The following is a 23,545-nucleotide window of genomic DNA, read 5'->3' on the forward strand; positions in this document are numbered from 1 at the left end:
GGCTTCTTCTTCTTCTTCTTCTTCTTCTATTCTTCTCATTTCTTCTTGTATTCTTCTTTCTTCTTCTTCTTCTTCTTCTATTTTTCTTCTCATTTCTTCTTCTATTCTTCTTCTTCTTCTTTCTTCTGCGTCCTTATGAATAAATGGTGCTCTCAAAAGGTCGTAGACTGTACGAAAAACCTTTTCGTTGATGTCGTTCCACACCAGCGCGATACCAAAAACTGCGGCTGAAGAGACGAGAATCTGCGGAACGTCAACTTTCGGCATCGTGATATACATTACACTCAAAAGTTTAAATCATTTTGTTTAAACCTTTTGGCTGTGTCGCGCGAGCGGGTTCTGGCTCAACACGCAGGGGCTCAGGCGCGGGCTCAGGCGTTTTTTTGTCGAATGCGGCCTTGGCCATACCCTTGAGCTCTTCCCGTTTGTAATAAATCCCGACCAGTGAAGCGACTATGGTGGCAACAGCAAGCCATTGGGTGGTGCTGAGGCCGATATTCTTTTCTCGGCTGCTCTTTGGGCTTTTGCGTTCTGTAGTCGGGGCTGGCTCAGGGGACTCTGTGGCGGCTTTTGCCTTATTTTCCCCGAGAGCCCTATAAGCCTCGGCATCTTTCTTCTGTTGTTCCCGTGCCAGCCGCGTTCTTTCAGAAACCATTTTGCCAGCAGCCACACGCTTAGGATTTTTCACGCGCTGCATGGTTGGAGTTGGAGTTGTCGCTTGCTGTGTGATATCTACGGCAGGCGCTGCCTGGGTCTCGACCTGAGGCGCGCTCTCGGATTGTTCGGTTGACATTCTGAAACAAATGCGTATACTAAGCAAATGAAAAATGTTTAATTAATAACAATTTTTTTTGTCAGCAGCTGTTGATGACTGCCGCCAAGTTATTTTACAGGTGCTGAGCCGGGTACTTCATCAATGCCCTCAAGCGGATAGCCGTATTCATCACAAGAAGGGTGGCTCTGCTCCGACAACTGTGGACTAAAATCAATATGTTTTGTGGTGATCAGCGCCGCGTTGGCCGCAGCAAGAAACCGGCCGCACTTCAAAGCAAGGTTGCGGGCCAGATTGGAGAGCTCTTTGTTTAAGATGTAGTCGTTTCTCAGTTGTTTTTGGTAAGCGTCGATGTCTTTGATGTTAACGGCCATTCCGACAGCTTTGGTTACAAGAAAAATGAAGCTGTCGATCAGGCCCTCTGTTGTCTTTGAGCCCACGTACGTCTCGTAGCGTTTGGTGAATTTCTCGACCTCTTCTTTTCGCTAAGGCGCTTCACCTGCTCGTGGGTTAACTGCACTCCGATGGCCTCTTTGGCTTTGCCTGTAGACACCAGCACGGCCAGCTGCTCGCGAAGAGCAGGAATGTCAGGTCCGGGGGCGGTTGGAACAAGGCCACCTGCTGGACCCGGCTCGGGCTCGGTTTGAAGAAGGTTCATAACTTCTGCTAACGCGGCCTCTTCTTCAGCCATTGTTCAAGGGTATATATTCAACTTTCATTTTTTTTTATTCAAAATAACTTTACCCAGTAGGGGTGGCGAAGCGAGAACGCGAGATAAGGGAACTTTCGCTCTTTCAGCTTTGAAACCAGACCTTTGTACTCATCCTGAGAGAGTTCACCAGCATAATCATCAAAGATGGCTTTCGTGGTCTTGGCCGAGGGGGTGTAAAAGAGAACGATCGTCGCCACGTTCTCCCGGAAGGAAGATGTTATGCCGGTCAACTTCTGGGTCAGCACCCAAACGCTGATGCTCATATGCCGAGCAGAAAAGGCGAGATTCACCAGCTCGCCTGTACGCCCTTCCACATCTTTGGAGGCTGCGCAGTCGTCTAGGATTATGAGCGTGTTGGCGCCCTCGAAAAACCATCTCACTAGCTTCAACCACTTTTCCACATCGTGCTGCTCGCATACTATCACATCCATTCTTGGATCATTTTCACCAATTCTGTGGTAGGTCTTGTTATGCGCGAATGTCGGGCAGATGAGCACGATGTAGTCGAACTTGAAGCGGAACGGGCCGTAGAGCTGGTCCACCACAAACCTTGATTTGCCTGAATTCGTCGGCCCCACAATGAGAGCGTTGAAGGGTATCTTGCTTGGGTCCATATTAAAACTGTACAGATTCTAGCTGTCTTTCCATAAGGTTGAACTGGGAGTCGGAGATTACGAATACATGACATTTCATATTGCCTGAGCCTTCGGCTTTCCGCTTGATTTCCAGCTGGACACCGTCTGTACTGTTTCACAATCCGCGTGCGGCTGCCGTGCATTTCTTGGTCCGCCATGGAGTGCATATCAATCACAAGCCCGAACTTATCCTCGGTGTAAAATTTTGACATATTCATATGCTCGGTTTTATTTTTTTCTTTCACAAACAAGTTGCGGGCCTCTTCCCACATGTCCTTGCCTTCGATGCCGTTGTTGTAAAGCATGTTGGGCGCCCCGTTGACCGTGACGCTGACTTTCGTCAGATCAGGGAAGATGAATTTTTCTGAATCTCTGGCTCCTGCAGTATACGGCTCTACAAACAGGAGGAGGAGGGCTTTTAGTGACCTTCTTTGGGCGTTGACTTTGATGTTGATTCTCGTGTCACCATTTTTTTTGTAGGTGACCTCTTTGTCATGCATCACGTGGTCGAAAAGGAACTCTTTGCCGCTGGAGTAAACGCTCCGCGCCTCTTCTGCCAGAGTCTTGCTGCGGATCATTTTGTACTTGAGCTGGATGTTTTTCAGCTTATATTTCAGCTGGGTTGTATCAGAACCTCTGACAACATGTGTAGCTTCAGCAAGTTTTACGTCGAACGTGAGGTCGTTGTAAAGGGCCTGGGGGTAGAAAACGCCGTGGTTGGTTAAGATCCGATGATCTAGCCTAATCCGGTACTTTTTTCCGTATACCTCGGTTAGCTTGTTTTCAGCGTCGACGCCCGAGTTTTTCTTGTCTCCCGCGTCTGAGCGGATCTTGCGTAGATCCTCGCTCTGAATCCCGTCCAGAATCCTGTTGTCTCGTTCTTCCTGCGAAAGAAAAAGGTCTTCGAAAGTTTTGTATATATCACACCCAACCGTGTCTTGCAGGATAGTGCCTGCAAATTTTACGACCAGCCTGTCAACGAGCGCCCGCGTGATGTTCTGGACAAGGAAGTTGTTGGCGTGCCCTCCAGAAAGGTCGATGTCAAAGACAAGCGCTAGCGAGCCCGGCACCCAGAACCTCGTTCTCGTTCAGCTTGGGCACGGAAACATACAACGTATTGCCGGGGTTGGCTTCAGAGGGGGTAAAGGTGATTCGATTGACCGCGCGCTCGGCCTTCATGACGTATAATGTCTTTTCGTTGTACGTTGGGCGAAGGTTCTCTGGAACTGAGATTGTACAATACGCCTGCGATTATTTTCTAATTTAAAAAAATAACATTATTGAAATATATTGCTATGGCGGAAGGCGGCGGCGAATTTGGTTACAAAGACCCGTACCTTGACAACCGGATTAACCAGAACGATGATGATGACGAACAAGAGGTTAACAGAACCCAACCTTTTGACCCAGGTGCGGCATCCACTCCCTACCAACCCGGTGCCCCCTACAACGAGGGCGAACAAATGGAAATGAGTACTTTTCGTCACGAGCAGTCAGACCTGCCTGACACTTCTTATGTCGAGACATCATTCATTAGTGGAGAAAATATCCCTTTGCTCGAGCCTTTCATACATAACGACGACAAACCGGCCATGCTTGAAAGGGCAAAAGAAAAAATCAAAAGTAGGTTCCCGAAGGTAGACTTCAAAAAATTGGGCCCAATTGGTTTCAGCAAAAAAGGTAATCAAACTGAGATTGTTTCATTTGGCCCAAGGGGAGGTGAGTCTAAAATTTTCAAGATTGGCGATCAAGGGTTACAAAAAAGTTTCACAGATGCGAAAAAAGCAGCTCTGGGGCCAAGAGCTGAAGACATCATTGGTGAAGACCGCGACACCATCAGAGAACAACGCCAAAGACTGATAGAGGCAGAGAGCCAACTACAACAGGCGGAAACACTCGCTTCGCAAAGAGAAGAAGAAAAGAAAGAAATCGAAGTTCTGAGAGGTAAAATCGAGCGAACTGATGCTCAGATTGATGCCATTCAGGGTAATCATGGTTCGAATCTTGAAAGTGAAGCAGAGCTGCGTAGGCTGAAAAAAAATGAAAAAGAACTATCAAAGTGATCTTGAAAACAAGAAAAAAGAATTGGACTCGCTTACAAAGCAAGCAAGAAACAGAGAAAAGGAACAAGCCAAGGTTGACAGACTCAGGGCCAGTCTCGCAGCAAAAGAAAGTGAAACAAACGCCATGGAAGAAAGGCTCAACCAAACAAAACCATTGGACGACCTGAAAGAGCAGGAAAGCGAGCGGCAGCGCCAAAACGAGGAAGACCAGGCAATCATCCAAGACGAGAATGCCTCGCCCTCCGACAAAGAAGCCGCAGAAGGCAGAGTGGCAGAAAGAAACGAGGAGCTCGCGCGTTTGCAAACTGAGATTGCGGAAAGGGAAAGGGGGCGGCCTCTATTGGAAAGGGTCAAGGAGATCTTCAAAAAATATGGCGTGACATTGACCGCTATTCTTCTCGCCGCAGGGACAACAATCGGAGCTGTCATCGGGGCCCTCACCAGAGGTTTGAAAGCCACCGGCAAGGCTTTGGGGAAAGGCCTGAAAGATATTGGCGCGAAACTTGCTTCTATTCTGCCCGGGCTGATTGGCTCGATTGTGAGCTTTCTATTCAAAGCTGCGGGCCAAGCCATCGGGTTTCTGACCGAGCACACCTGGCTGCTTATTCTTGCCGCGGTGGCCTTTTTGTTCGAAAAATATCTTAATAAGGGGCGCTAACTTTACCGCCAAGCCATGAACAGCAAAGCCGAGAATCCTACTACGCCAACAATGACAGCTGTTTTGTTTATTTCGTGTTGCGGTGTTTTGTCTGGAGCCGTTGGCTATATTTTTTGCGCCGTTGGCTGTGCTTACTGAGTTTCGGGCGAAGCTGATTTTTTTCGATTCGGCAGTTGCGGCTTTGTGTATCGGGTTGGACGGATGGCTGTTGGGAGGGGTTGATTTTTGACGGGCCGCCTGCCATGAGTTTGAGCGCAGCTTTTGTTGTATCCGGGTTTACCTCGTTGTTGACCCCAAGTTTCAGCCCGGACACCGCCTGTTTCAGATTGTTGTTGTAACCGATCGTGCTTGCGGTGTCGATTATCATTTGCGCGGGCATAAGCCAGGCCATGGGGGCTACGGCAAGATTTAGCCTGACCTTCGCTTGATCCACCGAGAGCTGGTACCTTTGCACGCTCGCGGCCAGGTCTGGCTGTGTGATCGCGCTTTCCATCAGCACCAGGAACTCGCTTTGGACTTCTTTCGCCCGGCCACCTGAGCCGAGAATGCTGCTGCGGACGTTCACCTGCGCGCCCAGGATGCAGTAAACGAAAGCCTCGATTGACTGGTTGATTCTCGACAAGCCCACCTGCGTCAAACCTGATGCTGTGTTTTGCGCGAACCAGTCCCATTGGGCCACGGCATCAGGTTCAAGGAAAGAAAGCAGATTTCCTTTGCTTGCCGCCCCGCCTTCATCGCTGAATTTGTAGAACCCTCCTATATAAGCGGTTCCTGTTTTCATGGGCCCGTGCCCTGTCACACCAATGTATACACTTCCCAAGCCGTGGTTTTTCCCTTGTGTGAAGCGAAAATCGCTCGAGGGGTCTATACCGAACTCGCCGCATAGCCTTTTGTACGAAACAACGTCATAACGATTATTCATTTGGTTGAAAGTCGGCTCTTCGGGCAAAGCGCTTATGCTCTGAATACCTCCTAGCTGGTACAAAATGCGCCTGACCGTGAAATACACGTGGAATTTGTAGAAAGCTCTTATCTGCGGGGGGAGATTCATCCCGTTGTCAAAGATCTCGCGAGAAACTCCACACCCCTGTGTCGCGCAGAAAACCGCGAAGTTGAGCTGTTGCGGCCAATATTTCATGTCAGGCCCTCCTAACCAGTGTTTTGCTTCGGTTCCAGAATTGTGCCTGAGTTTGGTTTTCTGGAATATTTCTCGGAATTTTGTTGTGAAATATTGGTCAGGCGTGCCGTAGATTTTGATTTCGGCGTTGAATATTTTCTTCAAGCTTGGCGCTTTGCCGTCGAAAGGTACCGCAGGGATGGGCAAGGAAACTTTTGAACCAAGTGGCGACAGTTGATAAGGAAAACCCCCGCTGTCTCCCAACCGAGCGCCTGTTTCATTTCCGCGCTCCAATACCGCCTGTCTGAACCGAATACGCTTTGTAACGAGCCTTCGCTTTCTTTGAAAAATACTTCCGCGGCTGCGTTGTTTTTCTCGTCGATGTTTTCTTGTGAAACGAACCGGCTTTTGTCCGCTTTTGGAAAGTGGTTTAAAAAATTTGTCCACGCCTTTTGTTTCGCGGCATCCGCTTTTTTCACAAACTCAGGATCTTTCCACAAATTCGCCATCTTATTTGGACATAATTTTGTTTGTTAAATATAAAATGGTTGTTCTAACTATTGTCACACAAGAGAACGGAGGGACTGTCTATTTTGAATACCCGATACCGAAAGTACATTTCATGAAACTCATATCTTGTAGTTTATACAACAGCTGGGACAATTTGAAAAAAGAAGGTTCGGCCACCTTGGGAGATAAGGACAAAGATAAAGCTTTGTCAGTTAGTAAATTACGCCCAGGGCATTACAGTTTAGAAAGAATGGCAAAAGAAATAGAAGGTCTGTTCGCCAAATATAACTATAAACTGGAAACAAGGATAAACCAACCTCTTGGCCAGCTTGTAATCAGAAATTTTGGGTCTGGGGCAAAACCTATTGAATTTGATCGCGATTTAGCCAATATGTTTGGTATTGGGCGAAAGTTTATGCCTTATAGTATAGCCTTCATAAAGAGGCTTGGATCTCCAACGACATATTTCATTCATTGCGATTTGCTCGACAAAGAAAAGAATCTGTTCAATGGCAAAAGGACAGATGTCTTAGCCCTTTTTGATGTGAAAAGGAAGCCTTTTGAAAAGGTAAGCTACCTTTCTTCTCCGGAACAACCCTTGCGGTACTGCTCTACAGACGAGTCTATAAATAGCATCACTATTAGCGTGAAAGATGAAAATGGCGAACTCTTTGATTTCAAGGGGTTGCCCCTTCTTTTTGAATTAGAGTTAAATTAAATTTCTTTATATACGCAATGTCTTCAGCAAATCTGTTACATCCAAGCGCGCCGCCTGCCGAGCCTCTCTATCCAGTACTGGCGGCGCCTTCTCAAAATTTCCGCTTGCAAAAGATCAACGAGATTTCCAACACTTTGGACCATGAGGTCAGCCACTATCGCCTCGTTGCTAAAAAATACAAACGGACGAGAAAGTTCGTTAATTGGAGTGCCGCCGGCTCCAGTTTTCTCTCGGCAGCGTTTTCCAGCGCTAGTTTTGGCTCCGCCCTGTCTTTGGTTGGCCTTCCTGTAACAGTTCCTTTAGGCGGCGCTGGGGGTTGTTTCGCTCTCGTTTCTTCGGGGCTGATAATCGCCAGCAAAAAACTCGAGTTGAAAATAAAAGAACATCAAGACATTACCACGCCCGCCGTTGCCAAGCGGGATACAATCAACAGATTGCTCTCCAAAGCTTTGAACAACAACGAAGTGTCTTCCCACGAGTTTGACACCATCCTTTCCGAGTTTCAACAGTATAACGCACTGAAGGAACAAGTCCGAGCAAAGATGCTCCGCCAACCGTCAAAGGGAAAGCTTACTGAGGCCGATGTTAAGAAAATGGAGAAAGACATCCGCGGCAGACTTGAAGCTGAACTGATAAAAAAAATCACGGACCCTGCCGCTTCGAACTGACATTTAAAAACTCCAGGGTTTTCTTCCATGTTATTAAAAGATGATTGTGTGGTTCCACATGCTCTGCCTTTTCGTTCATGAAGAAATTTTTACTCCTGAGTGGCAAAAAGATGCTCGAGATATTACTCGCGAGATCGTCGCTGCAATGGTTGAGGCAAAATAGTGATCTTTGAATTTCTTGTTGAAGAGATGCGTATATTTGGTATTCTACGATGGATCGTGGACAAGCTTTCGATGTTGTTGACACACCTCCACCCGACAAGCGCGACTGGCCATCTCTCGAAGACTTTCAAGAGCCAGAAGAAACACTTAGATAGCGTGATATTGAGGTAGGTACGTATAAAGTCCTTGCATTATACAACCAAGGACGGAACAAATACGGACCTTCAGTTGTGTTAAAACTTGAAAAAGAGAACGGTTCAACCTTTTTAGCGTGGGCGCCGGCTTCGTTGTTTTATGCGATGGAAAAAAGAGAAAAAACAAACTTCATCTTGAATCTTGGTGCTAAATTGTCAGTAGAAACAGGCAATGTCTACTATGATTTCAAACTTTGTTGAAGACGCCTAGTCGACATTGGAAAACAGAGACCGCCTCCATTTTGTTTTGTTACAATTACCTTGACTGGCTAAAAAAAAAAAAAGGTTTTCCTCCCCCTTTTTTTTCACCTGTTTTTTTGTGACACTGCATGCGATCTCGATGATGTTTTCTTATGTCTAATGAAATTTAATAAAGGTTCGACCGTACTCGTGGACGTCATAAATTGGGTATCCCAGATAGTGGGAAATGTTTTTCTAGCAGCAATCGTGGCAAAGGCCGTTTTTTCCTCCGTACAGCAAAAAGGTTCAAAGTAATTTTTGCCGTACAAGTAGCATTTTTTTTGCAATGCAACACCTTTACAAGTTTTCCTGCTCTAGCGCAGTAAGGGCTTTCTTCTATTTCTTGATGCACTTTTTCTTTGATTTGTTTGCTCTCTTGTGTGTTGCTTGACTCCGCGGTTGCCATGGTTCCTTGCGGTATAATACGTATCCTCATTTCTCTAATTGTGTTGCCTTCAGCTCGAGCAGAACGAGATCGAAATCTTTCTTCGCTTTTTTGCCCTTCCGCATTAGCCACTGGTTTACAGTTTTCCCTCCGCAGCCCCTGCATAACCGGTAGTCGCACTGCACCCCGACCCTGCAGACCCGACATGGGGCCGGCATTCTCATCCCTTTCTTAACTGGTAGTTGTGCTGCTTGCAAAAGGTCCCTACACACCGCTTTCCACAGCTTTCTTTCCGTTCCCGCATCAGCCACGCGCAGTTGTTTGTTGCTCGGCGCATCGCAAAGGTTCTGGCGGTATAATGGCGGGCTCGTTTGTTTCTAATATACGTCCCTTCCCTTCCCCGTTGTTGTAAGTAGTTGTAAGTAGTATATAGGGGATTAACCAAATACTGTTTTAAAGAGGGACTCAGCATTTCCCCGTTTTGAAACCCCCTGGTTTAACCGAAGCGAGCTTGCGAGCTTCGGAATTAAAGCTGGGGGTTTCAAAACGGGGAAATACTCCTCCCTCTGCGAAACGGTATTTGGTTAATCCCCTATATATTACTCAGAAACTCACTCTCAAACCACGTGTTTGGGATCAGGCGGTTTATTTTAATCCTACACATACAAGTAACACGGAAAATGATTCTGCTAATTACAATCTTCGAATAAACTACAATAAAACTAGAGGCCCAAACCCAAGTGAAAATATGTGATGTTATAGGTGAGGTGAAAAGTGAAGGGCGTGTTAGGTAAGAAGTAGGATAGCCTTGCATAGCATGTTAGCAGAGTGTAGACGCACGGTTAATGGCATAGTTAAATAAATTAAAATGGTATCTGAACGCCAGTCGCCAAGAGCCTTAATCAGTTCTATGGGAACGCCCGATTGATAGGCAAAGGAGGCTCCCCCCCCCCCCCTGCGAAACGAATGACCGGCGTAAAGCCTGGGGTTTACCCCCAGAGTGGAAAGGTGCGAACGCAATTTAGAGACAAACGCACTATTGGTAAGCACATGGAGTACACGGGAATCATCTACCCAATTAAATGCTTGTAAACCCCTGGTAGATACTGGCGCAGTGAAGCGGAGGGCATTGGTAATGGCTGTGGTTGGACAGAGAGCGGACCCAGGGATAGACGGGAGTGGGATTTCTACCACTCGTTCACGAAACTGAATAGTCTGCCTTAGGAAAGCAGTTGGCAAAAAAAAAAAATAATTTGTCGAATTCTACATTTTATAACCTTTCTATTGATATATAGTTTGTGGGGGGTTCCTTCAAAACAGCGCGCGTACGAATTTTTTTCTGGAGGACACCCACGAAGGTTTACAAGGGTTTACAGCGGTATTTAAAGGTACATTATAACTACCCTATATGAAGTACCTACAAAGGCGAGGCTGCTGACCAGCGGATGTGCGTTGACTGTCGTGGACTGTCCGCCAAGTGATTTGTTCAAGCAGGATACGAAAAATGTCAAAGAACTTATTTGCTAAGGCAGTGCAAGATGCCGCATCGGGATCCGAAGGTGGACCAAGTAGTTTTAGAGGTACATGTCATGAAGTTTTTATTTTTCGGAGGATATAGTGGGGATGTAATTTCAAACTAATCCCTGACCCTACCTAGCTGCATGTGGCTTTTGGCCATCTTGTTTTGATCATTTCAACTCTAATACCTCTCATTAAAACTGTCTGTGGGTTGTTGAACGCTCGTTGGGAGGTTTAAAGACTTGTGCTGTGTTAACACTTTAGTATTTACCGTGGTAAGCAATTTCTGAGGTCAAGGTACTAAACACGTTCTCCATGTTTTCACGAGAGATGTTAACCTAGGTTTGTTTTAACTTTACTGAAGTGAAATTTTTAATCGTGTGAACGCAGTAGTAAACCTCGGTAAACGTGTTTGTCTCACAATGAAAACCACGGACTTAAAACACTTTATGCTTTGCTTCATTTAAAATGACCGTGGAGACAACCATCACCTTCGGACCAGAGACATATCACCTGAGAACAATGGTAGCTTTGTAACTAAGTGTTACTCGTGTTATTTCTAATTTTTTCGCTCTTCGATTGTGACTTTTCTCGCATGCAAAGTAACGTATAAAATCGAGTTCTTGTGTAAGTTATATCTAAAATAAGTTAAGTTTGAGCCCTGATCTACTTGCAGTGGCATGTTTCACTTTCTGCAGTTTCCAGATCATGTTTTTCAGCATACACTTGAGAAAACGGAGAACATTTGGAAAATTCTTTACATGTTTACATGTACTTTGCAGTTTACAGCTGCGAACAATTTGTCAGGGATATTTTGTAAATGTTGATTAGTCCTCACAATTTTTAACAAAATAACTGTCTTTAACTTACCATTCATTCCCATTCAATTTTGAGAATAGGAATAAAACTCTCACTGAAACTCCATTCACAGTTAGTTAGTTCATGAAAATTTTGTGTTTGTGTTTTGGTATGCGATGGCAAGAAGCTAACAAGTCGCAACTGTTGATTGACTTCATTAATTTCTACCCTGTCATTAAAAAATGATATCTCTGGTTTTATTTGACACAAATTGTTCCTTCAAATGGTAAAATACTCTTCCTTGATGAAAGAATTGTTTATCACAGTTTCTATAGCATGTCGTTCACGTTGAGTGAATTTTTTTCGGAGGACAAGATCTGCGCTTTGGCATGCATTGTCAAGTCACTTGTGAAATGTTCATTGCCTGAAGTGGTCAGAAGATCCTTGTTGAAAAAGTGATATCTCCAGTTTTATTTGACACAAATCGTTCATTCAAAACATAAAATAAACAATTAGATTATGAGTTCAAGATTTCTGTCGTGTGATAGTTGACAAGGGTGCATCTCTTCACAGACACTTTGAAAACGCAAAGAAGCCGCTGCCAGTTTGTTAACAAGTGCTCGCTGCTATGGTACTCACTACCTACAACAGAATAGACAGTGAGTACCTTAGCCATTCAGAGAATACTGTCCGTGATAGAACGCTAGTAGATTTATGCTAGTAATTCTTTCTTTAACTAAAGGATTATTTTTCAAAGTTTCTATGGCTTGCTGCTCACATTTAGTTATTTTTGTGAGACATAGTCACTGGCTGTTTTGAAGCTTTGAGGATCTTATGAAACCTGAGAATCCCTCCCTGATGAGAGTTAATAGTTAATGAAGATAGTGAAAACTCAAGACGAAATAATATTGTCGCATTTACAAAGTGCCGGACAAGATGATATTTGAATTGTAAACCGCCTTTACTTCTAGTCAAAACCCTTCTAAATGGCTCAAACAGACAAATTGTACCGTAAATGATCCCAGACTGGAAATGGTCACCTTGCCAAATAAGATGGAAGAGTGAGGACTCAGGAATTTGGACAGTGAATTTAAAATTTATGCAAATGGTCTTTTTATAACTGTATAACTCAGAAAGCTGTGAACATTTGGTTAATTGGATACTGAACCACTCACAACAAAGTTCAGGACATGCGAGAAAACCTCAAAACTACAACCATTTATCGCAGGTGTTTACAGTTTAGTTTTCTCACACTTAATTGACTTTTTCCTTGCTACACAATAATATCCCTTAAATATTTCTGTTATTCACAGTTTTCTGAGTTTCACAGTATTAATATATATCTAATATATCTAAAGAACACTGTGGTAACTCACACTCAGTTAATCTTGTGGACTTTTGTGGGAGCCCGTGGCTATCTAGGACGCAAGTATAAGAAGTGTACAGGGAAAAGTTCAATGCAATTATAATTAGATGGCAGAGGCATCTTTGAAGATTCATGTTTCTTTTTGCTGTGCGTGCCCTAAACGAAAAATGTGTACTGTTGACACGTCAATTTGGTGTTTTGCACAGTATGTTTAATGTTTTTTATTGCTGCTTTTATGCCAGAGGTGCCTGTCTTTTCTTCACCGAGGATAATTGAGAAAATATGTATCCATCCATAGACTTTTCATGGAGTCCATGCCATTCCTAACTTTTTGAGATGGAATCATTTCCAGTCCTGGGATTATTTGTGGTCCAATTTGGAGATCATTTGCGGTACAGGGATCATTTGCGGGCTTTAGCAATGTTGGGAGGGAATTGTTACACAAGCCATATATCCCCACTAGTCTACTCCTGCTAGTTGTTCAGCATTACTGTATTTTCCCATGTATAAGTCAACCTTTCAAGACCTAAAAATCAGTCCGAAAATTCCCCCTCGACTCATACATGGGTCAATACTTAAGATCCAAACACCAGTTAAATAATTAGCATAAAAATTGTCTTTCATCAAAGATTAGAGATTAAAGATTCGTGTTCCAATTCTTGGGACACTTCTGCCACGTGTGTTTGTTATTTTAGCAAAGGACACGTGCATTAAGTCACGTTTTCGATTTGTTGTGTAATCAAAAATTCACTTCCTTTCTTGCTGTCAGACAAAACATGTACAGATTTACCGAAGTTCTCTTTCTGGTGGTTAATATTTTGATTTTTAAGATTGTTTACATTCAATTTTATTGATGTAAACAATGATTTTACGATTCAAAAGCGAGTTCAAAGGACAAGCACACTCATGCAAATTCACTGCGTTACGGACTAAAAATAATCCTGAAACTATTGACACTTTACTCATCAATTACTCAAGCACTTTCACCAACATCTTGATTTGAGAATAAAAAACAACGTTTCCATTCAGTTTCTTCATTTTTGATGATAGTACTGGGTCTTGTGAAGCAAGTTTCCACTTAAAAGCTGTTGTTCATATTTACGCAAAGTCAACACATTGCAATGAAATAAGTAAAGCGACTGCTGAACTTGAGTTTTGGTGAACATCTTTGACGTTTGTTTTTCATCACTTTCATTTAAGTTTTTTGCTTGTAAGTTAAAGTTGGCTCCCTTGAAGCAGTGTGTAAAACAAGAGCCTGCAAATCCAGATGCTCTCGTGGGGTAAACTTAGCCGCATCACGAGAAATTAATCGTTTTCTCATAAGCTGACTGCTTGTAATTTATTCCCAAATATACGCTTCAATGGTTCTCGCGAGAAGAGACTCTCATTTCTCGAGACGAAACTCTCATCTTGCGAGGCGAGACTCTCATCTTGCAAGATGAGAGTCTGGTCTTGTGACAAACAGGACAAGAGGTGGTAACTTACTTTTGAGTGGTACTGTACTCTCTCTTTCAATAAATACTCAGTCAGTTAATTTTCTGCCAAGAACCAAATTGCAAAACGTGTTTTTCAGCTAATTCTAGTCTGGAAGCATATGCGCACATACTGTATACGCATTTTCCAAATAAAGAAAACTCTTTCTCGCTCTGTGGCTAGTTGTCAAGCCATTGAAAACAACAGTGACCTGTTAAGGACGGTGCCTACAAAACACAAACGTTTTTGCACCAGGTTAGGACCACGTGGAAAAAGTAGATCTTTGCAGTGGCTATTGGAATCCACAAACTCAAACGAAGAGAAGTTTACGTGGCGAAATAAGTCTTTTAAAATACAATGTTGTCTTGATTATTTTCTAATTTCCAGACAGCTAATGAACCTGACCAACAAATGCACAATCACTTTTGCTCCTGAAACAGACCACTCTGCTATTTTTATTCACTTCAAAAGTGAAGAACTTAAACAAAAAAAAGGTCCAGGTTTTTGGAAATTTAATCAGTCACCGATGATGAAAATTACGTGTCATTGATTAAAATGGAGATTAGAGGTTTTACCGTGAAATATTCCAAAAACAAATCTAGAGAAAGAAAATCCACTGAAACTATTCTCCAGAACCACATTAATGCTCTGTTTAAAAGAGCTGAAGCAGAACCAAATAACAAATATATAATTTGTGAAATTCAAAACATCAGACTATGCCTAAAGAGGATTATGCAATACAAGGCAAAAGATGCAATTCTAAGAGGTAAGGTGAGGTGGTACGAAGACGGTGAATGCAACAACCGTTACTTCTATAACCTTGAGAAACGAAATTATGAAAAAAAGATAATTGCAAAATTAAAACGCTCAAACGGCACCGTCACAAGCGATCAATTCAAGATTCTGCGATTCTGGAATATTATGAAGCTCTTTAGACTTCGGCCACGCATCCTGAAAAAAAAAAATTGAAAACATTACCCCTCTAGAGAATACGGACCTGCAAATGTGTCAAGGAAAGGTCTTGGCTGAAGAATGCCTAAAAGCCCTAAATGATTTCCAAAATGAAAAGTGCGGGGAACGGATCGATTACGTGCAGAGTTTTACAAACTTTGTTGGAAAGAATTGCATCTTGACATGATAAAAAGTTTTAACTTTGCTTTTGATACAGGAACTTTGTCAATTTCTCAAAGAAGAGGGATTATTACACTCATCCCGAAACCAAATAAAGACACCACATCATTGGCGAATCTCAGACCAATCTCTCTTCTTAACATTGACTATAAAATACTGACAAAAACAATTGCGAAGAGATTGCAAAAAGTTCTTCCAAAAATTATTAACCCTGACCAAACCAGTTACGTTAAAGGCTGTTGTATCAGTAAAAACGTTCGTTTAACTTATGGACATAATGTCATATACAGACGAGAAAAATGTCCCGGACGTTGCCCTTTTTATTGATTTTTGAAAAGCTTTGGACACTACTGAATGGGTTTTCCTTATTGACACTCTTAACAAGTTTAATTTTGAACCTGACGTTATAAACTGGGTGAAAATTTTTTACAACAATGTTACAAGCTGTGTTTAAACAATGGCCATGTGTCAGAATTCTTTGCTTTAGAGAGGGGTATCAGACAAGGTTGCCCTCTGTCCGGATTGCTTTTTGTGATAGGTATCGAAGTTCAATTCAACTAGAAACAAGAATACAATAAAGGGAATTAAAGTAGGTGGGAAAGTAATCAAATCATCTTTGTATACTGACGACACCACGGTTTTTGTGCGAGACCTGGATGTTATACCAAAACTACTGGTACTTCGAAATAGCTTTAAAAATCTCTCTGGCTTAAGGTCGTTCCTCGCATTTGCATTGCGCATCCTTACTGCGCATAATTTATGGCGTCATTAGCACATGCTCGTGCATGCGCACATTGAAAACATGATGGATTTGCCTTGATGTTGAGCTCTGTCAGTTGAAAAATGGCTCTAGCTCACCAACAAGCATGGGCACCCCAATTTTTTTTCCACTCATTGTAATCAACTAATCATAAGCTTTGCGTGAGAAAAGACTGATCTAATTTCTGTGGCTGAAAATTGAATAAATAAGAAAAATAGCAGATACACGGTGGTCTTTTCTTTTTGGTAGTCGGTAACCACGTCAAGAAATTTGGCTCAAATTTTTAACCAAGGATTTAGCTTTCTGTCTGAATCAAACTTAAAACATTTATTTGTGTCCGACACAATGTATTGACTGTAGTTTAATGCGTGTTCTTATGAGTCCGGGCTCACAAAGATGTTACAATTACTGGGAATGCGTTCTTATAATAAGCATTAAATAATGCCAAAATGAGGCATTTTCAATGCCTCACTGCTCCTTAATGAGCATGGGCACCCCCCTTTTTTATTTCAAAATTGAAGTTATCATATGATAAATATTCAGTGGACAAAGTTTGAACAAAAATCTATTGTCACTTTTATTTCAGAGGAATTACCTTAAAAATTAACGCTACAAAAATAGAAGGGATGTGACTCAGTAGTTGGAAAAACAACCTTGAAACTCTCTTTGGTTTTCGCTGGCCACGAGACCCTATAAAAGCCCTTGGTGTTTTTTTCCTCATACAATTCATGTAAAGCAACTGAGTTAAATTTTATAGAGTAAATCCGGAACCTAGAAAATAAATAGTTGGAAAAGACGAAACCTTATGGTTCTTGGTAAGATAAGCATTGTTAAAACGTTAGGTCTTTCAAAATTAATTACCTACTTTAATATATCTGTACTTGTTATCCCTGAACAACTAATTAAAGAAATTAACTCAAGCAAACTGTGACTTGTTATTACCCTTCCCTTGTCCCTCGTGTCAGTCAAATCGAGGGCCTATCAAGTCTCTATGCTAAACACAAATGATGCCATGGCTTTGAACTAGGTTGAAATGGGCTTTAATCTAAAGAAACCATTTTCCTTTTATCAAATTATAAGGAAGCACCAACCAAGCACATATGTGGTAAACTTTACCACTGATGTTTTAGGAGATTTGTAATTCGATGAGGCTGAACAATGTAAACGAAGTGTCATTTGAAAAGATTACAATAACTTTCGGACATGAATCAGAAGATCGGGCAAACAAGCCAAACAAAACCTGTCTGAAGTGTTGCAGCTCGTAAAGGAATACAAAATATGGCTTCTTTTATGTCCTCCTTGATACTGTTCACAATATTTGCAAATGAGTCTATCGATAATGCCAAGATGTCCGTGGAAGGCATATTTCAATGTATGTAAAAAGCAAAGTTACCACGCTGCCAGAGGAAGTCCGCAAAAATAACAAGCCCTCAAAATTATGTGGAAGAGAGAAATAATGTAAGGATAACAACAATTCACAGTTCGCTTGAAGTGGTGAGATCAGAGGGATGCAACATCATGTGTACATAAATCTTGGACCTTCAAAGGTAGTGTCGATCACTCACAAGGTAAGATACAGATATGTTTTCATTGCGGAATTTTATGAGAAAACAGAAACTCTGGATTGAGATATCATTACCTTGGCTCCAGAGGCCAGAAAATTTCATGGCAACACAACATGATTTTTGGGCCAGCTTAATTTAATAGACTAAGTTTATTTACACTGAGGTAGTGCCGATAGTGGTGTGATATGTTGGTGAACTGTAAATGGGCTAGTTGTAAGGGCTACCTTTTCATTCTTACATTTTTAGTGAATACCTTTAAATAAACACGTAAATTAGTACATGATTATGAAGAAATATGGTCTTCAACTAGCACCACTGCTTGAGGATTTGAGATTTCCTGGAGGGATAAGAGTACAATTTTGAGGGAAAGGTAAGAATTTGATCACCGTTGATTAATGCAGAAGAATTGAGCTGTTTTGTGTGGCTGAACAGTCGAACTTGCCATACAGTAATTTGCTCTCAAGAACATGTCCGTCGTAATTGCCACGAAAACTGTTTGGCACGTGAGTCATGGTAAAGTTTACCACGAGGACTGGACCATGTTCTCCAACTCTTTTTAAAACCGTTTTCATGCCTGAAGAAGTATAATCTGAGTTATGGTTGGATGTGAAGAACAGTTATCCTACATTTCCTGTTAGAAGAATCCGAAAGATGTACCAGCAATTCCAATTTCCACAAAAACGGCGCAATAGCTGTGATCACAAACAACTAGTTGAAGTTATGATGTCATGACTGTGACTTGTCATCAAGAGCTCCCTTGAGACCGAGATAATGAATAACATATTATTGACCTAAGAAGTTTTGCTCAATTAGGTTACCAAGCAGAAAGCACGCCATCTTTCATGTATGAAAGCATAGATTTTTCATTTTCTCAGGTCAAAATAATCTGTTGCACTAAGAAACATAGCATTTGAAGGAAAGGTGACATTATTTAGCCACTTGGGATTGAAACGGTCGGTATTTCACAAACAGCTGCTGGGTAAAGTTTATGCGCATGGGTAAACTTTACTTGGCCAGATGGCTATTAAAAAACTGCACTCTGATTGGTCAAACGTGGGTAGAGTTTACCCATGTGGGTAAAGATTTTTAGTCCGTATTGTTTTTGACCGGTACATAATACTTTTGATGAGTGTTCTATGTATATTGTGTTTGTAAAAAAGAAAAATTCGGGTAGCCATGCATTTTTTTTGAGATAATTAGCCTTGAATCTCAACAAAAATGCTGACATCAGCATTTTTCTGAAAAAGAAGGAAAGGATATTTCTTTGCAAATTTCCTTAGAATTTGCTTTTACACACAGAAAGGCAAACACATTAAAAAAGATCTTTAAACTACATATACATGGCAAATGATAACATAAAAATCATTTTTGTTTTTTATATATGTTTTTAATAACAGCACTTTTTGTGTCTCTGACAGCCTTCCTCTGGTTCAGCTGAAATACAGTCTAAATACCTTTTGCTCACAACCAGAAACTAATCACGTGTTGAATAGGCTTGCCACTTCCATTTCATAACATAAAATGTAGGGGTAACCTCGCATAAATAATGTCAGAAAAAGCACCACCTGTGTTTAAGGAAAGTACAGTATGATCTAACAATAGAATGTGCAACATGTCATCAATTTCATTGTATGGCTGTGCCTCTGCTTGGGCACTTTGTTTGACTTGACATCTAACAGACGCGCTGTTCAGGAGTGTCGTCTGTGTCATCTGAACTCAGGGCAATAATAGAAAATATGACAAAGGATCTTAATTCAGGTACTGATCGCCACTGAAGCCAATATTATGCTCTACGAGGAAGGAGCTGATACAATGAAATAAGTTGGGAGGCTACTCAGATGTTGAGTACGTATGGAGTTTAATACAGCTCTGTTTCGTAGGCTAACATTAAGTTGGCCCGCTCATCAGAGTTAGTTTCCATATACAATGAGGCACATTAGCAATATGATCGCACAAGATGCAATAAACTGTTACAACAGACCATTACAAAACATCGTAAAAAACCATAACAATCAATCGTTGGATATTCGAATGAACAAACTTATGTACATGTTACCTTGTATTTGTGATCATTTTATGTGCCAGTATGTGCACGCTGAGAAAATGAAATGCAGTTTATCATATCTAAGAATGAACTGTCATTGGCACCTACATGCAGAAATTTGTTTGTTTTGTTTATTTACTTTATAATGATGTATGTTCACGGTTAAATTATGTGTATTTTCCAGTTTTCCGGTTACTGTAAATTAAATTGAAACTACTCTGTCTGCTGGTTGGGATGCTTGTTCTAAAAGTGATGTGGAGCTACATGAGTTGGCAGTTTGCATTAAAATACTCCATGTACTTACAGAAAGTTTTTTGCCCTTTTCAAGATGGTCTTGCTGATAAGCCCTGCTTTGCTTTTTGTAAGATTTTTACAGTTCTTATTTTCTTCTTTTTGCTGAAAAATCAGATAAGCAAACAAGAGGACAGTCTTTCCGCGGCCATTATAGAGGCAGAGGCAGGAGTACAGGCAGAGGCCGTGGTAGCAGCCAGCAAAGGAGTTTTCCTCATCCCAGGTCTCACTTAGTTGATGATGATGAGGACATTGACATGGATGCAGGACGTCAAAGATCAGTTGCAAGATTGTAGGTGTAAAGTTAATTCCTCAGTCAAAGGAGCTATCATCAGCCCACTTAGTTAAAAGAAAGACTGATGGAATAAATGTTGTTATATTGTTGTTGTTGTTATTAGTTTGACCAGTACAACAATATTTATTCTGTGGTATGTTCATGGAAGTGATTTTGCCTTTAACACGTACATGCCTTGTTTGCTAATGTAATTTTATGATTATTGTTTTGATTACATTATTCTTTTCCATGAATTAAGTCCAATACTGATCGTAGTCTGTAACCATCAATGGTAACAAAAATAATTATGAAATGACTGGTATTGAAAATTGATGGTCACTTGCTCTTGTGCTGTTCTTTATTAACCCCAGATTTGCCAACTTTTTTTGGGGGGGGGGTACCCTGCAATTCGCCATGCAAATTTTATGAAACTAGACGCTTGCTGTGTGTACCTAGGCAGTCGTTATACTGAGAAGCACTAGCTATATTGCAGTTGAGCTATATGTTCTGCATTTGAGGTCGTACAAAATTCAATCGAATTGATGTACTCAAGCTATTCTGCCTTTGATTCCATTTCTCTCAAATCAATTAATAGCTTATTACTAGTTTGCAGGTCTTTAGGGAGTGAAATAAGTCAAGGTCTTTATATCAGCCTATGAATGTTTCAGTCTATTTTCTTTAGCCTTTGTCGTTGCTGCTGTTGTTTTTGCGTTTCCAAAGCAAGCAGGACATTTTGAATTTCAGATTTATGGCGGTGCATGACATTGAGCTATGAAAGCGTTTGTCAAAAAACATATATTTATCTTGTGATTTTTAGCCCATTCAGAAGTTAAAGTATTAGGAAAAGTGCTTATGTAAGTGCTTGTTTGCTCAATACAGATAATCAGTTGCCTAGATAGCCAAAGTAAGTTCCAGATGTTTATGTTATTTTCCAGCTGCAATGTTGGTTTACCACGGAGGTACACCAACATGGCGGCTCCATACTGGGCTCTGTAAATTTGTGTCAAATATTGTGATGAATATCTGAGGTTTGGGAAAATGCACAGACTTAAAAATTAGATAAGTGTCACTTTTATTAATCTCCTCTAGCATCACAATTTCTTGACTTTATCCACTAAATGGTTTTCGATTAATTTTTTTATCAGGATTGCGTGACAGTGCAAGTACCTGCAATTTTACCTGATTTTCAACATTGTGTTGGGTGGGGAGGGGGGACAGCAACGCATTTTAAAGGATATAGCAGTGTTTTTTTTTCCAACTAAAGTTCTAAAACACAGATAATTTGTTACATTACATAAGTGTCCCAAGTACTTTTTTCCATGATTGAAGGATTGCCATGCCTGGCCTCTGGTCTGGTGTTGTCATAACAATGCAATAAAGATGTTATGAGTTTAAATTGATTCCATGATAAAACTGAGTTGAAAAATGGGGTACTTATGTATGGGTTTGACTTATTCCAGTACATTCCAACCCTCTTCACTTTGATGAGGCCCATAGTTATAACAAGTCCAATGTACTTCTTCAGGACTGAGATACTTAAATTCATGCTGTCCCACCTTGACAGTTGACTTTGTGGAGACAATGCTTGGGCTCCTAAAACCTGTGCAGCGTATTTCTTTGTTTTGGTCACAATCTTGCCAAGAATCTCCAAGGTTAAGGACAACAAAAAGTATACAATTGGGGTTGAGTTTGCTGCAGGCATGTTTCTTGGCCCTGGATTTCTCACAGCAAGGATGGGAAATCAATGTCATCTTCTGGAGGATAAATACGGGCCCAGAACTGCATTAAAACTCCATCATCTTTGTCCTCACTTTCCGAGAATGAATTTTCACTCACTGAAGAATAATCGCTTGCAGAGTCATCTGACAAATCGCTTGAATTTGATGCAGAAAACTCGCTTCTATCGGGAACATATTTGTCCGAAGTGCTGTCCACCACATTTGTTTCAAGACGTGTGCAAAAATAAAATTCTCAGAATATCTTTACCAAAGACGATTAACATTCAGAAACTCTACGAAACTAGGCTGAAAACTCAGAGCAATAAAAAAACACTGTTTATTGGTTTGTTCTGACTATTGTGTTTCTGCCTAACCAATAGAAGCACTCCTTATTAACAGGGCCGATAGAATCGGCCTCGGTGTATTTACGTGTTAATCAGCTTGCTGATCAAATCAGCCATTGGTGTATCTAGGGTTAATTATAAATCTATTAGGGTTCTATCAGAAATGCTGTTCTGTTACTAGCTATCACTCACACTCATAATCAAGTTGTTAATACATTAATTTTTAAACTTTATTTGCATTATATTTAATACAGCAATCCATATCAAGGCAGACCTTCCTCACATCGAGGTACCAGGGGGAGTAGAAATAGAGGTGATGTTAAGTCTAGATTATGGACAGCCCCTACTGGCAGAGCAGGGAATAAAGTGGACTGGTTCAAAGTTGTGGTAAGCTGATAATTCCCTTAAGTAAACCAAAATAGTCACTTATTGTATTGATTAAGATGCAAGTAGTACATTATGAGTACACTATCTCTAGGAATAGTTGACACTACAGCTGCTTCCCCTGATATTACTTTTTTGTCTACTGCAGTATCAATGCATGCAGACACCATGATAGATTGTAAAATTAACAGTAACTACATGTACTTTATACAATTGTGAGTTGATTGTCAGGCTACCCAAGAAGGGGGATGTTACTGAGTGTGACAACTGGAATGGAATAAATCTCTAGTAGGTACTGGTTAAGGTTTTTGGTGGAGTGATAATTACTACACTGCATGACATAGTGGTTGGGTTGTTAAGGGAAGAACAAGCAGGTTTCGAAGAAGAGCGGTAGTTGAAAAGATCATCATGCAGCTATGACACCGGCGATGGCGATGGATAATTGATGTTCTGTGAATGGCACCAAACCACAACCCCCTCGTGGCATTGACTTGGCCACCAAGCAGGAGAAGAAATCAAGGATGACTGAAAGAAACATGAAGATGAACTGAAGAAAGAGAGTGTAATGAAATGCGTTTAACATTGTGGGCTGCAGTTACGTCTGTTTCCAAGAATAGGGATGCATTTAGATGGAGGCAACTTATCTCTGGCCCAATCCCCCACCAAGGAACTAAAGGAGAAGACTTAATCAATCAAAGGGCTCCTAGAGCAAGCTCATTGATGTAATCACTAATTTGCATTACACTCTTTGGTTATGAAATATTGGTACAGTTGAACCCCAATAATTGGAAACCTGAAGGGAAACAGCAGTTTGAAATAGCAGGGGTTAAGTTCAAATAGACTGTAAGACATCATTATTCATTAAGTTTCTGTCAAAGGCAAAAAGTTGCCTAAGAGTAACAAAGTATGAGGGTGTCCAAAAATCTTAATAGGATACTTGATGAAATATTAAGGATATCTAGTTAAATGACAATGCTGTTAAATAAAAATAATAATCTAATAATGTTTATAGAATTATTTGCGTACACTGATCAATAGCAGTTTT

General features: G+C 41.3%; 3 protein-coding genes and 2 pseudogenes across 6 annotated transcripts in view; 2 read left to right on the top strand and 3 right to left on the bottom strand.

The window, feature by feature from the left end:
* Positions 1-212: 212 nt before the first annotated feature.
* On the bottom strand, positions 213-835 carry LOC149111004 (uncharacterized). The gene has a single exon (XM_089290837.1). The coding sequence runs from the start codon at positions 791-793 to the stop codon at positions 293-295; it is 501 nt and encodes a 166-aa protein (XP_089146963.1). The 5' UTR covers positions 794-835; the 3' UTR covers positions 213-292.
* Positions 836-2,028: 1,193 nt separating this feature from the next.
* On the bottom strand, positions 2,029-3,361 carry LOC149111005 (uncharacterized; annotated as a pseudogene).
* A 47-nt stretch (positions 3,362-3,408) lies between these two features.
* On the top strand, positions 3,409-4,931 carry LOC149111006 (uncharacterized; annotated as a pseudogene).
* LOC149111007 (uncharacterized) lies at positions 4,908-6,040 on the bottom strand. Its single transcript, XM_089292360.1, has one exon. The coding sequence runs from the start codon at positions 5,976-5,978 to the stop codon at positions 4,908-4,910; it is 1,071 nt and encodes a 356-aa protein (XP_089148486.1). The 5' UTR covers positions 5,979-6,040.
* A 4,223-nt stretch (positions 6,041-10,263) lies between these two features.
* The window catches only part of LOC110054723 (nuclear RNA export factor 1-like), a 257,937-nt gene continuing 244,655 nt past the window's right edge, over positions 10,264-23,545 (top strand). For 2 of the 4 annotated variants that reach the window (XM_089292876.1, XM_089292877.1), the window contains exons 1-3: positions 10,266-10,414; positions 19,898-20,072; positions 22,371-22,503. In XM_089292876.1, coding sequence (XP_089149002.1) covers positions 10,339-10,414; positions 19,898-20,072; positions 22,371-22,503 — 384 coding nt within the window. In that variant the 5' untranslated portion in view covers positions 10,266-10,338. Of the gene's footprint in view, positions 10,415-17,694; positions 17,816-19,897; positions 20,073-22,370; positions 22,504-23,545 lie in introns of those variants that run through there. The other 2 variants (XR_016208186.1, XM_089292878.1) reach the window with 2 other exon arrangements.

This window comes from Orbicella faveolata, unplaced genomic scaffold, assembly GCF_042242905.1.
Source record: "Orbicella faveolata isolate gen_17 unplaced genomic scaffold, um_ofav_v1 contig_24, whole genome shotgun sequence".
Classification (NCBI taxonomy): domain Eukaryota; kingdom Metazoa; phylum Cnidaria; class Anthozoa; order Scleractinia; family Merulinidae; genus Orbicella; species Orbicella faveolata.

What these genes read in the sequence shown, in the direction of transcription:
- LOC149111004 (XM_089290837.1), bottom strand. Translation starts at nt 793, where the DNA reads ATGTCAACCGAACAATCCGAGAGCGCGCCTCAGGTCGAGACCCAGGCA.
- LOC149111007 (XM_089292360.1), bottom strand. Translation starts at nt 5,978, where the DNA reads ATGAAATATTGGCCGCAACAGCTCAACTTCGCGGTTTTCTGCGCGACA.